We start from the raw sequence: 14,459 nt of genomic DNA on the forward strand, positions 1-14,459 counted from the left end.
CTAGTAACTGAAAGGTTGCAAGTTCAAATCCCCGAGCTGACAAGGTACAAATCTGTCGTTCTGCCCCTGAACAGGCAGTTAACCCACTGTTCCTAGGCCGTCATTGAAAATAAGAATTTGTTCTTAACTGACTTGCCTAGTTAAATAAAGGTAAAATTCAAAAAAAATTCAAAATATAGTGGTACTACTATAGACCAGAGCCCTATTCCCTATATAGTGGTACTACTATAGACCAGATCCCTATTCCCTATATAGTGCTACTACTATAGACCAGATCCCTATTCCCTATATAGTGGTACTACTATAGACCAGATCCCTATTCCCTATATAGTGCTACTACTATAGACCAGAGCCCTATTCCCTATATAGTGCACTACTATAGACCAGATCCCTATTCCCTATATAGTGGTACTACTATAGACCAGAGCCCTATTCCCTATATAATGCACTACTATGGACCAGGGCCCTATTCCCTATATAGTGGTACTACTATAGACCAGAGCCCTATTCCCTATATAATGCACTACTATAGACCAGGGCCCTATTCCCTATATAGTGGTACTACTATAGACCAGGGCCCTATTCCCTATATAGTGGTACTACTATAGACCAGAGCCCTATTCCCTATATAATGCACTACTATAGACCAGGGCCCTATTCCCTATATAGTGGTACTACTATAGACCAGAGCCCTATTCCCTATATAGAGCACTACTTTAGACCAGAGCCCTATTCCCTATATAGTGGTACTACTATAGACCAGATCCCTATTCCCTATATAGTGCACTACTATAGACCAGAGCCCTATTCCCTATATAGTGCACTACTATAGACCAGAGCCCTATTCCCTATATAGTGGTACTACTATAGACCAGAGCCCTATTCCCTATATAGTGGTACTACTATAGACCAGAGCCCTATTCCCTATATAGTGCTACTACTATAGACCAGAGCCCTATTCCCTATATAGTGCACTACTATAGACCAGAGCCCTATTCCCTATATAGTGCACTACTATAGACCAGAGCCCTATTCCCTATATAGTGCACTACTATAGACCAGAGCCCTATTCCCTATATAGTGCACTACTATAGACCAGAGCCCTATTCCCTATATAGTGCACTACTATAGACCAGAGCCCTATTCCCTATATAGTGGTACTACTATAGACCAGAGCCCTATTCCCTATATAGTGGTACTACTATAGACCAGAGCCCTATTCCTATATAGTGGTACTACTATAGACCAGATCCCTATTCCCTATATAGTGCTACTACTATAGACCAGATCCCTATTCCCTATATAGTGGTACTACTATAGACCAGATCCCTATTCCTATATAGTGCTACTACTATAGACCAGAGCCCTATTCCCTATATAGTGCACTACTATAGACCAGATCCCTATTCCCTATATAGTGGTACTACTATAGACCAGAGCCCTATTCCCTATATAATGCACTACTATGGACCAGGGCCCTATTCCCTATATAGTGGTACTACTATAGACCAGAGCCCTATTCCTATATAATGCACTACTATAGACCAGGGCCCTATTCCCTATATAGTGGTACTACTATAGACCAGAGCCCTATTCCCTATATAATGCACTACTATAGACCAGGGCCCTATTCCCTATATAGTGGTACTACTATAGACCAGAGCCCTATTCCCTATATAGAGCACTACTTTAGACCAGAGCCCTATTCCCTATATAGTGGTACTACTATAGACCAGATCCCTATTCCCTATATAGTGCACTACTATAGACCAGAGCCCTATTCCCTATATAGTGCACTACTATAGACCAGAGCCCTATTCCCTATATAGTGGTACTACTATAGACCAGAGCCCTATTCCCTATATAGTGGTACTACTATAGACCAGAGCCCTATTCCCTATATAGTGCTACTACTATAGACCAGAGCCCTATTCCCTATATAGTGCACTACTATAGACCAGAGCCCTATTCCCTATATAGTGCACTACTATAGACCAGAGCCCTATTCCCTATATAGTGCACTACTATAGACCAGAGCCCTATTCCCTATATAGTGCACTACTATAGACCAGAGCCCTATTCCCTATATAGTGCACTACTATAGACCAGAGCCCTATTCCCTATATAGTGGTACTACTATAGACCAGAGCCCTATTCCCTATATAGTGGTACTACTATAGACCAGAGCCCTATTCCCTATATAGTGGTACTACTATAGACCAGATCCCTATTCCCTATATAGTGCTACTACTATGACCAGATCCCTATTCCTATATAGTGGTACTACTATAGACCAGATCCCTATTCCCTATATAGTGCTACTACTATAGACCAGAGCCCTATTCCCTATATAGTGCACTACTATAGACCAGATCCCTATTCCCTATATAGTGGTACTACTATAGACCAGAGCCCTATTCCCTATATAATGCACTACTATGGACCAGGGCCCTATTCCCTATATAGTGGTACTACTATAGACCAGAGCCCTATTCCCTATATAATGCACTACTATAGACCAGGGCCCTATTCCCTATATAGTGGTACTACTATAGACCAGAGCCCTATTCCCTATATAATGCACTACTATAGACCAGGGCCCTATTCCCTATATAGTGGTACTACTATAGACCAGAGCCCTATTCCCTATATAGAGCACTACTTTAGACCAGAGCCCTATTCCCTATATAGTGCACTACTTTAGACCAGAGCCCTATTCCCTATATAGTGCACTACTTTAGACCAGAGCCCTATTCCCTATATAGTGCACTACTTTAGACCAGAGCCCTATTCCCCATATAGAGCACTACTTTAGACCAGAGCCCTATTCCCTATATAGTGCACTACTTTAGACCAGAGCCCTATTCCCTATATAGTGCACTACTTTAGACCAGAGCCCTATTCCCTATATAGTGCACTACTTTAGACCAGAGCCCTATTCCCTATATAGAGCACTACTTTAGACCAGAGCCCTATTCACTATATAGTGCACTACTTTAGACAGTATTACTCAGTAGTGTTGTTCTGTTAGACTCCATCAGGCAGTATTACTCAGTAGTGTTGTTCTGTTAGACTCCATCAGGCAGTATTACTCAGTAGTGTTGTTCTGTTAGACTCCATCAGGCAGTATTACTCAGTAGTGTTGTTCTGTTAGACTCCATCAGGCAGTATTACTCAGTAGTGTTGTTCTGTTAGACTCCATCAGGCAGTATTACTCAGTAGTGTTGTTCTGTTAGACTCCATCACGCGGTGTGTCTCAGTAGTGTTGTTGGGGAGTGACAGAGAAGCGGAGCCAGGTTCTGTGTGGAGGCCGCCAGTACCCTAACCAGTAACTAACCAGTACCCTAACCAGTAACTAACCAGTACCCTAACCAGTAACCTAACCAGTAACTAACCAGTACCCTAACCAGTAACTAACCAGTACCCTAACCAGTAACTAACCAGTACCCTAACCAGTACCCTAACCAGTAACTAACCAGTACCCTAACCAGTAACTATCCAGTACCCTAACCAGTAACTAACCAGTAACTAACCAGTACCCTAACCAGTACCCTAACCAGTAACTAACCAGTACCCTAACCAGTACCCTAACCAGTAACTAACCAGTACCCTCCAGGCTCTCCCGTCTGTCTCTCCTGCTTTCTCTCTCTCTCTGCAGCAACTCTAAGGAGACGGGCATTGTGCTGCTAAGCAGACTCCCCTGGTTGGTCTATATAAACCCAGCATAAAGCTACCACACTGACCCTCACACCGAAAAGAACCAGCACACAGCACTCCACAATGAGTTCTACCTGGCTAGGATACTCACCTGAACCAAGAAGTACACATCATGATGTCAGAGGCTGATGTCAACAGACCAATACACATCATGACGTCAGAGGCTGATGTATTGTCAACAGACCAATACACATCATGATGTCAGAGGCTGATGTCAACAGACCAATACACATCATGATGTCAGAGGCTGATGTCAACAGACCAATACACATCATGATGTCAGAGGCTGATGTCAACAGACCAATGCACATCATGATGTCAGAGGCTGATGTCAACAGACCAATACACATCATGATGTCAGAGGCTGATGTCAACAGACCAATACACATCATGATGTCAGAGGCTGATGTCAACAGACCAATACACATCATGATGTCAGAGGCTGATGTATTGTCAACAGACCAATGCACATCATGATGTCAGAGCCTGATGTCAACAGACCAATACACATCATGATGTCAGAGGCTGATGTCAACAGACCAATACACATCATGATGTCAGAGGCTGATGTCAACAGACCAATACACATCATGATGTCAGAGGCTGATGTCAACAGACCAATACACATCATGATGTCAGAGGCTGATGTCAACAGACCAATCACATCATGATGTCCAACCAATACACATCATGATGTCAGAGGCTGATGTCAACAGACCAATACACATCATGATGTCAGAGGCTGATGTCAACAGACCAATACACATCATGATGTCAGAGGCTGATGTCAACAGACCAATACACATCATGATGTCAGAGGCTGATGTCAACAGACCAATACACATCATGATGTCAGAGGCTGATGTATTGTCAACAGAACAATACACAGCTCATGCTAATCAGAACAACATAACAGTCTCTCAGTCTTGGTTATAAATAGTAACAGAGACAGACAGGATGTAATCAGAACAATGAGCCACAGTAACATGGTGAGACATTGCTCTCTATTCTTCCACTGAATTATCCCCCCCTTCCCTTCGGCTGTTATTTCACCTAATACTCACTCAATGCTTTTATAATGGCTGTAAAGATTGTTGTCGCTGAGCCAAATGTTTCAGTAGTTAGTCACAGTGATATGATCATACCATCTTATAGCTTTATCGCTGAGCAGAATGGCTTTACAGAGAGGCTGGGCGGAGGGTCAGGGGTTAGAGGTTAAGTGTCAGGGGTTATGGTACTTACATAGCTGTGCAGAGGTGGGGCTGGGCGGAGGGTCAGGGGTTAGAGGTTAAGTGTCAGGGGTTATGGTACTTACATAGCTGTGCAGAGGTGGGGCTGGGCGGAGGGTCAGGGGTTAGAGGTTAAGTGTCAGGGGTCATCATACTTACATAGCTGTGCAGAGGTGGGGCTGGGCGGGGGGAAGTCCTCGGTGAAGTTGACGTTACACATGTTGGTGCTACAGCAGCAGAACCTATACGTCCCGTTCTGGATCTGAGACGGAGTGGTGGTAACCACGCAACGGTCGTCATGGCACTCCTGCTGGTCCCCGATGTGAGTCCAGCATCCTGGAGGAGGAGGAGAGAGAGGAGGATGAGAGACTGCTGCGGACAGGATGTGACTGTGTGTTTGATTATAAACACTGTGTGGGTCAGAGTGAGTGAGTGAGTGACTGAGTGTGTGAGTGAGTGACTGAGTGTGTGAGTGAGTGAGTGAGTGAGTGAGTGAGTGAGTGAGTGAGTGAGTGAGTGAGTGAGTGACAGAAAGACACCAACCAAGAATTCACAAAATGGGCCAAATACCAAATTGAGACCGTATGCAGAAGTCTGCAAAAATATCCCGTGTACAACGTAAAACACCAAATAATGCATGAAGAGCAGAATTAGGCCGATACCCAATAATGATAAAAATCCAGAAAATAGACATTAAATTCTACAACCACCTAAAAGGAAGCGATTCCCAAACCTTCCATAACAAAGCCATCACCTACAGAGAGATGAACCTGGAGAAGAGTCCCCTAAGCAAGCTGGTCCTGGACAGCAACACAATTAGACACAACCAAATCATGAGAAAACAAAAAAGGTAATTACTTGACACATTGGAAAGAATTAACAAAAAAACAGAGCAAACTAGAATGCTATTTGGCCCTAAACAGAGAGTACACAGTGGCAGAATACCTGACCACTGTGACTGACCCAAACTTAAGGAAAGCTTTGACTATGTACAGACTCAGTGAGCATAGCCTTGCTATTGAGAAAGGCCGCCGTAGACAGACATGGCTCTCAAGAGAAGACAGGCTATGTGCTCACTGCCCACAAAATGAGGTGGAAACTGAGCTGCACTTCCTAACCTCCTGCCCAATGTATGACCATATTAGAGACACATATTTCCCTCAGATTACACAGACCCACAAAGAATTTGAAAACAAACTCCCATATCTACTGGGTGAAATACCACAGTGTGACATCACAGCAGCAAGATTTGTGACCTGTTGCCACAAGAAAATGGCAACCAGTGAAGAACAAACACCAGACAGACAGACAGACGGACAGACAGGACAGGACAGACACGCAGACGTACCCTGTTTGAAGGTATCTAGTGAGTGTGTGTATTGAGAGAGCAGACGTACCCTGTTTGAAGGTCTCTAGTGAGTGTGTGTATTGAGAGAGCAGACGTACCCTGTTTGAAGGTCTCTAGTGAGTGTGTGTATTGAGAGAGCAGACGTACCCTGTTTGACCAGGTCTCTAGTGAGTGTATTGTGTGTGTAGACGTACCCTGTTTGAAGGTCTCTAGTGAGTGTGTGTATTGAGAGAGCAGACGTACCCTGTTTGACCAGGTCTCTAGTGAGTGTATTGTGTGTGTAGACGTACCCTGTTTGAAGGTCTCTAGTGAGTGTGTGTATTGAGAGAGCAGACGTACCCTGTTTGACCAGGTCTCTAGTGAGTGTATTGTGTGTGTAGACGTACCCTGTTTGACCAGGTGTATCTCTCCGTCTCTAGTCTTCTCCCACAGGCCATAGCATCGAGAGCCCTTACTGCAGCGTATAGTAGTATTCTCTCTGGTCATAGGCCAGTCTCCTGCTCCTCCCACTGCTCCTCCCCCTGCTCCTCCGGCTCCTCCCACTGCTCCTCCCACACGCTGCTCCTCATACTGCTGCTGCTGGTCGTTGAAGGCACACTCACGCTCCTCGCTCTGGGCAGCTAGGTGGAGAGAGAGGGAGAGGGGAGAGGGAGAGAGAGAGAGAGAGGGAGGGAGAGGGGAGAGAGAGAGAGAGAGAGAGAGAGAGAGAGAGAGAGAGAGAGAGGAGAGAGAGAGAGAGAGAGAGGGAGAGAGGGAGAGAGAGACAGGGAGAGAGAGGAGAGAGAGAGAGAGAGAGGGAGAGAGAGAGAGAGAGAGAGAGAGAGAGAGAGAGAGAGAGAGAGAGAGACAGAGAGAGAGAGAGAGAGGAGAGAGGGAGAGAGGGAGAGGGAGAGAGAGAGAGAGAGAGAGAGAGAGAGAGAGAGAGAGAGAGAGAGAGAGAGAGAGAGAGGGAGGGAGAGGGAGAGGGGAGAGGTTAGTGAAAATAATTTGCACTTCTGAGACAGAAAAGGAAATAGATTTTTCGGGTTTGGTAAAGCTTTTTGTTATCTTTATCTAGTTAACTACTCAGCAGCAGGCAGCATGGGTCTGGATGGGGGTATTCACATGGGGGGATGAACTGTAGGTAACCAGGTATTCAAATGGGGGGGATGAACTGTAGGTAACCAGGTATTCACATGGGGGGATGAACTGTAGGTAACCAGGTATTCACATGGGGGGATGTACTGTAGGTAATCAGGTATTCACATGGGGGATGAACTGTAGGTAACCAGGTATTCACATGGGGTGATGAACTGTAGGTAATCAGGTATTCACATGGGGGGATGAACTGTAGGTAATCAGGTATTCACATGGGGGGATGAACTGTAGGTAACCAGGTATTCACATTGGGGGATGAACTGTAGGTAATCAGGTATTCACATGGGGGGGATGAACTGTAGGTAATCAGGTATTCACATGGGGGGGATGAACTGTAGGTAATCAGGTATTCACATGGGGGATGAACTGTAGGTAACCAGGTATTCACATGGGGGATGAACTGTAGGTAACCAGGTATTCACATTGGGGTATGAACTGTAGGTAATCAGGTATTCACATGGGGGATGAACTGTAGGTAATCAGGTATTCACATGGGGGATGAACTGTAGGTAACCAGGTATTCACATGGGGGATGAACTGTAGGTAACCAGGTATTCACATGGGGGGATGAACTGTAGGTAACCAGGTATTCACATGGGGGGATGAACTGTAGGTAACCAGGTATTCACATGGGGGGGATGAACTGTAGGTAATCAGGTATTCACATGAGGGGATGAACTGTAGGTAACCAGGTATTCACATGGGGGGATGAACTGTAGGTAACCAGGTATTCACATGGGGGGGGGGGGTGAACTGTAGGTAACCAGGTATTCACATGGGAGGGGTGAACTGTAGGTAATCAGGTATTCACATGGGGGGATGAACTGTAGGTAACCAGGTATTCACATGGGGGGATGAACTGTAGGTAACATGGGGGGCCGGTAGAGTACAGAACAGAACACCTGGGCAGGAGTTCTGGAGACTCTACACCTGCCGTACACACACCCTTAGTCACGCAAGTGAACACGTACCATTACAGAGCTTGTATTGTCAATAATGCTGCTATCCTGCTAGAGTTACCATGTTATCCTGCTAGAGTTACCATGTTATCCTGCTAGAGCTACCATGTTATCCTGCTAGAGCTACCATGTTATCCTGCTAGAGTTACCATGTTATCCTGCTAGAGTTACCATGTTATCCTGCTAGAGTTACCATGTTATCCTGCTAGAGTTACCATGTTATCCTGCTAGAGCTACCATGTTATCCTGCTAGAGCTACCATGTTATCCTGCTAGAGTTACCATGTTATCCTGCTAGAGTTACCATGTTATCCTGCTAGAGTTACCATGTTATCCTGCTAGAGCTACCATGTTATCCTGCTGGAGTTACCATGTTATCCTACTAGAGTTACCATGTTATCCTGCTAGAGTTACCATGTTATCCTGCTAGAGTTACCATGTTATCCTGCTAGAGTTACCATGTTATCCTGCTAGAGTTACCATGTTATCCTGCTGGAGTTACCATGTTATCCTGCTGGAGTTACCATGTTATCCTGCTGGAGTTACCATGTTATCCTGCTAGAGTTACCATGTTATCCTGCTAGAGTTACCATGTTATCCTGCTAGAGTTACCATGTTATCCTGCTAGAGTTACCATGTTATCCTGCTAGAGTTACCATGTTATCCTGCTAGAGTTACCATGTTATCCTGCTAGAGTTACCATGTTATCCTGCTAGAGTTACCATGTTATCCTGCTAGAGTTACCATGTTATCCTGATAGAGTTACCATGTGTGTGGTTGGGTTTAAGGTTTGGTTTAGGTTAGGTTAGCAGTTTGGTTGGGTTTAAGGTTTGGTTTAGGTTAGGTTAGCAGTTTGGTTGGTTTTAAGGTTTGGTTTAGGTTAGGTTAGCAGTGTGGTTGGTTTTAAGGTTTGGTTTAGGTTAGCAGTGTGGTTGGGTTTAAGGTTTGGTTTAGGTTAGGTTAGCAGTTTGGTTGGGTTTAAGGTTTGGTTTAGGTTAGGTTAGCAGTTTGGTTGGTTTTAAGGTTTGGTTTAGGTTAGCAGTGTGGTTGGGTTTAAGGTTAGGTTAGCAGTGTGGTTGGGTTTAAGGTTAGGTTAGCAGTGTGGTTGGTTTTAAGGTTTGGTTTAGGTTAGCAGTGTGGTTGGGTTTAAGGTTAGGTTTCAAATCTAATGTTAAAGGGATAGTTCACCCAAATTACAAAATGACATAGGTTTCCTTACCCTGTAAGCAGTCTATGTACAAGGTATCACAGTAAGGTACCACAGTAAGGTACCACAGTAAGGTATCACAGTAAGGTATCACAGTAAGGTATCACAGTAAGGTATCACAGTAAGGTACCACAGTAAGGTACCACAGTAAGGAATCACAGTAAGGTACCACAGTAAGGTACCACAGTAAGGTACCACAGTAAGGTATCACAGTAAGGTACCACAGTAAGGTACCACAGTAAGGAATCACAGTAAGGTACCACAGTAAGGTATCACAGTAAGGTACCACAGTAAGGTACCACAGTAAGGTACCACAGTAAGGTATCACAGTAAGGTACCACAGTAAGGTACCACAGTAAGGTATCACAGTAAGGTATCACAGCAACCCCGGCTACTTTAAAGGAGGGACTGCCTACTGTTGTGGTCCTGGTTGTTCAGGTCCTGAGAAGCTGGCAAGGTTTGTTTTGCTGTAAGATGTGTGTTCTGTTATTTTATAGGCTACCAAGGGGTGGCCAATCATCCTCCTAGGAGAGTCTTAAAGGGGCAGCGTTGTATTTTCAGACAGGTTGGAATAGGAAAAGAAGCCAAAAGACAGAGTGCAAGTATACAATTCTGTCTGATTCTCTACTGTAAAAAATATAGCACCATACGACGATGTTAACATGTAAAAGTGACTTGAGCTTTGGGACAAGTCACAAATCTGTCCTACTGTCTGAACAAGTCACAAATCTGTCCTACTGTCTGAACAAGTCACAAATCTGTCCTACTGCCTGAACAAGTCACAAATCTGTCCTACTGTCTGAACTAGTCACAAATCTGTCCTACTGCCTGAACAAGTCGCAAATCTGTCCTACTGTCTGAACTAGTCACAAATCTGTCCTACTGCCTGAACTAGTCACAAATCTGTCCTACTGTCTGAAATAGTCACAAATCTGTCCTACTGTCTGAACTAGTCACAAATCTGTCCTACTGCCTGAACAAGTCACAAATCTGTCCTACTGCCTGAACAAGTCACAAATCTGTCCTACTGTCTGAACTAGTCACAAATCTGTCCTACTGTCTGAACTAGTCACAAATCTGTCCTACTGTCTGAACAAGTCACAAATCTGTCCTACTGCCTGAACAAGTCACAAATCTGTCCTACTGTCTGAACTAGTCACAAATCTGTCCTACTGCCTGAACAAGTCACAAATCTGTCCTACTGCCTGAACAAGTCACAAATCTGTCCTACTGCCTGAACAAGTCACAAATCTGTCCTACTAACTGAACTAGTCACAAATCTGTCCTACTGTCTGAACTAGTCGCAAATCTGTCCTACTGCCTGAACAAGTCACAAATCTGTCCTACTGCCTGAACAAGTCAAAAATCTGTCCTACTGCCTGAACAAGTCACAAATCTGTCCTACTGTCTGAACTAGTCACAAATCTGTCCTACTGTCTGAACTAGTCACAAATCTGTCCTACTGTCTGAACTAGTCACAAATCTGTCCTACTGCCTGAACAAGTCACAAATCTGTCCTACTGCCTGAACAAGTCACAAATCTGTCCTACTGTCTGAACTAGTCACAAATCTGTCCTACTGTCTGAACTAGTCACAAATCTGTCCTACTGCCTGAACAAGTGATCGTCAGGCCCTGTAAATGACTAGTGATGGTCAGGCCCTGTAAATGACTAGTGATGGTCAGGCCCTGTAAATGACTAGTGATGGTCAGGCCCTGTAAATGACTAGTGATGGTCAGGCCCTGTAAATGACTAGTGATGGTCAGGCCCTGTAAATGACTAGTGATGGTCAGGCCCTGTAAATGACTAGTGATGGTCAGGCCCTGTAAATGACTAGTGATGGTCAGGCCCTGTAAATGACTAGTGATGGTCAGGCCCTGTAAATGACTAGTGATGGTCAGGCCCTGTAAATGACTAGTGATGGTCAGGCCCTGTAAATGACTAGTGATGGTCAAGCCCTGTAAATGACTAGTGATGGTCAAGCCCTGTAAATGACTAGTGATGGTCAAGCCCTGTAAATGACTAGTGATGGTCAAGCCCTGTAAATGACTAGTGATCGTCAGGCCCTGTAAATGACTAGTGATGGTCAAGCCCTGTAAATGACTAGTGATGGTCAAGCCCTGTAAATGACAGATCAAGCCCTGTAAATGACTAGTGATGGTCAAGCCCTGTAAATGACAGATCAAGCCCTGTAAATGACTAGTGATGGTCAAGCCCTGTAAATGACAGATCAAGCCCTGTAAATGACTAGTGATGGTCAAGCCCTGTAAATGACAGGTCAAGCCCTGTAAATGACTAGTGATCGTCAGGCCCTGTAAATGACTAGTGATGGTCAAGCCCTGTAAATGACTAGTGATGGTCAAGCCCTGTAAATGACAGATCAAGCCCTGTAAATGACTAGTGATGGTCAAGCCCTGTAAATGACTAGTGATGGTCAAGCCCTGTAAATGACAGATTAAGCCCTGTAAATGACAGGTCAAGCCCTGTAGCACTTATGTCGTCACGAGGCTAATCAGGGAACCACCTCCACCTTGCCCGCCAACCAGGACCCACTACAACAGATCCACAGGTGATGTAATAGCCACTGTTCTGCACACTCTCCCACCTGGACAAGAGGATGCTGTTCATTGACTACAGCTTGGTTTTCAGCACCATAGTGTCCCTCAAGCTCATCACTGAACTCAGGGTCCTGGGACTGAACCCCTCCCTGTGCAACTGGGTCCAAGACTAAATGGAAGAAGTTTGGAACCACCAAGACTCTTCCTAGAGCTGGCCGCCCGGCCAAACTGAGCAATCGGGGGAGAAGGGCCTTGGTCAGGGAGATGACTAAGAACCCGATGGTCACTCTGACAGAGGTCCAAGGTTCCTCTGTGGAGATGGGAGAACCTTCCAGAAGGACAACCATCTCTGCAGCACTCCACCAATCAGGCCTAAAGGACTCTCAGACCATGAGAAATAAGATTCTCTGGTCTGATGAAATCAAGATTTAACTCTTTGGCCTGAATGCCAAGCGTCTGGAGGAAACCTGGCACCATCCCTACGGTGAAGCATGGTGGTGGCAGCATCATGCTGTGGGGATGTTTTTCAGTGGCAGGGACTGGGAGACTAGCCAGGATCGAGGCAAAGATGAACAGAGCAAAGTACAGAGAGATCCTTGATCTCAAAGTACAGAGAGATGAACCTGGAGAAGAGTCCCCTAAGCAAGCTGGTCCTGGGGCTCTGTTCACAAACACAAACACACCCCACAGAGCCCCAAGACAGCAACACATTAGATCCAAATCATGAGAAAACAAAAAGATATTTACTTGACACATTGGAAAGAATTAACAAAAAAACTGAGCAAACTAGAATGCTATTTGGCCCTAAACAGAGATACATATTTCCCTCAGATGACACAGATCCACAAAGAATTTGAAAACAAACCCGATATTGATAAACTCCCATATCTACTGGGTGAAATTCCACAGTGTGACATCACAGCAGCAAGATTTGTGACCTGTTGCCACAAGAAAAGGGCAACCAGTGAAGAACAAACATTATTGTAAATACAACCCATATTTATGCTTATTTATTTTCCCTTGTGTACTTTAACCATTTGTATATTGTTAAAACACTGTATATATATATAATATGACATTTGTAATTTATTGTTTTGAAACTACTGTTAATTTTTATTGTTTATTTCACTTTTGTATATTATCTACCTCACTTGCTTTGGCAATGTTACAGTTTTTCTCAATTGCTAAAACACTAAAACCCATTTGGCTGAACAAAGTTCTCCGTTGCCTGGACTCATTTAGCTAATTATGCAGTCTGTTGTCAATACCTTCAACCATTTCACATGATAAAACACCGTTTGCAGATCTCACTTAGACTTTTCAGCAAAACTCAAAACACATTCTGCACTCTAATGCACATGTCATCCATACTGGTAAACACAAGTGGCAACAATCAAATACAAAATAGAGAACACATGTCATTGATTGAACACAACCACTCAAAATTGATTTAACCTGTTTCAAATGATGCGACACAACCACTATAAGCCAGTTCAGAGAGCAAACAGGTTGTTGAAGGTGGGAAGGAGAACGTCTGAGAATGGATACTGTAGTACAGTGCATTGTAGGCTGTATACTGTACAATGGATGAATTGTATGGCCCTGAACATTGTGCTTTCCATTTATTAACAGTACTGACTGCTCAATAGATGTTGACTGGTTGCAGGTTCATATCAACAAAGAAGAAGAATTACAGGATCACAAACTGGAAACCATTTATCCGGAGGCTGCATTCATTGTAGCTGGGGATTTTAACAAAGCTAATCTGAAAACAAGACTCCCTAAATTTTATCAGCATATCGATTGCGCAACCAGGGGTGGTAAAACCTTGGATCATTGTTACTCTAACTTCCGCGACTGCATATAAGGCCCTGCCCCGCCCCCTTCGGAAAAGCTGACCACGACTCCATTTTGTTGATCCCTGCCTACAGACAGAAACTTAAACAAGAGGCTCCCACGCTGAGGTCTGTCCAACGCTGGTCCGACCAAGCTGACTCCACACTCCAAGACTGCTTCCATCACGTGGACTGGGACATGTTTCAAATCTGCGTCAGATGAAAATATTGACGAATACGCTGATTCGGTGTGCGAGTTCATTAGAACGTGCGTCGAAGATGTCGTTCCCATAGCAACGATAAAAACATTCCCAAACCAGAAACCGTGGATTGATGGCAGCATTCGCGTGAAACTGAAAGCGAACCACTGCTTTTAATCAGGGCAAGGTGTCTGGTAACATGTCCGAATATAAACAATGCAGCTATTCCCTCCGAGGCTATTAAACAAGCTAGCGTCAGTACAGAGACAAA

At 44.5% G+C, this 14,459-nt stretch overlaps 1 protein-coding gene across 1 annotated transcript in view; it reads right to left on the reverse strand.

The window, feature by feature from the left end:
- bmpr2b (bone morphogenetic protein receptor, type II b (serine/threonine kinase)) overlaps positions 1 to 14,459 on the reverse strand; it is a gene marked incomplete at its 3' end in the record, with an annotated part of 125,324 nt that overhangs the window by 69,638 nt on the left and 41,227 nt on the right. Inside the window, exons 2-3 of the mRNA XM_065019706.1 lie at positions 6,681 to 6,914; positions 5,106 to 5,282 (exon numbers count right to left, since the gene is read on the reverse strand). Of these exons, the coding sequence (XP_064875778.1) occupies positions 5,106 to 5,282; positions 6,681 to 6,914 (411 nt within the window). The remainder of the gene's footprint in view (positions 1 to 5,105; positions 5,283 to 6,680; positions 6,915 to 14,459) is intronic.

This window comes from Oncorhynchus nerka, linkage group LG1 (genome assembly GCF_034236695.1).
Source record: "Oncorhynchus nerka isolate Pitt River linkage group LG1, Oner_Uvic_2.0, whole genome shotgun sequence".
Classification (NCBI taxonomy): Eukaryota; Metazoa; Chordata; class Actinopteri; order Salmoniformes; family Salmonidae; genus Oncorhynchus; species Oncorhynchus nerka.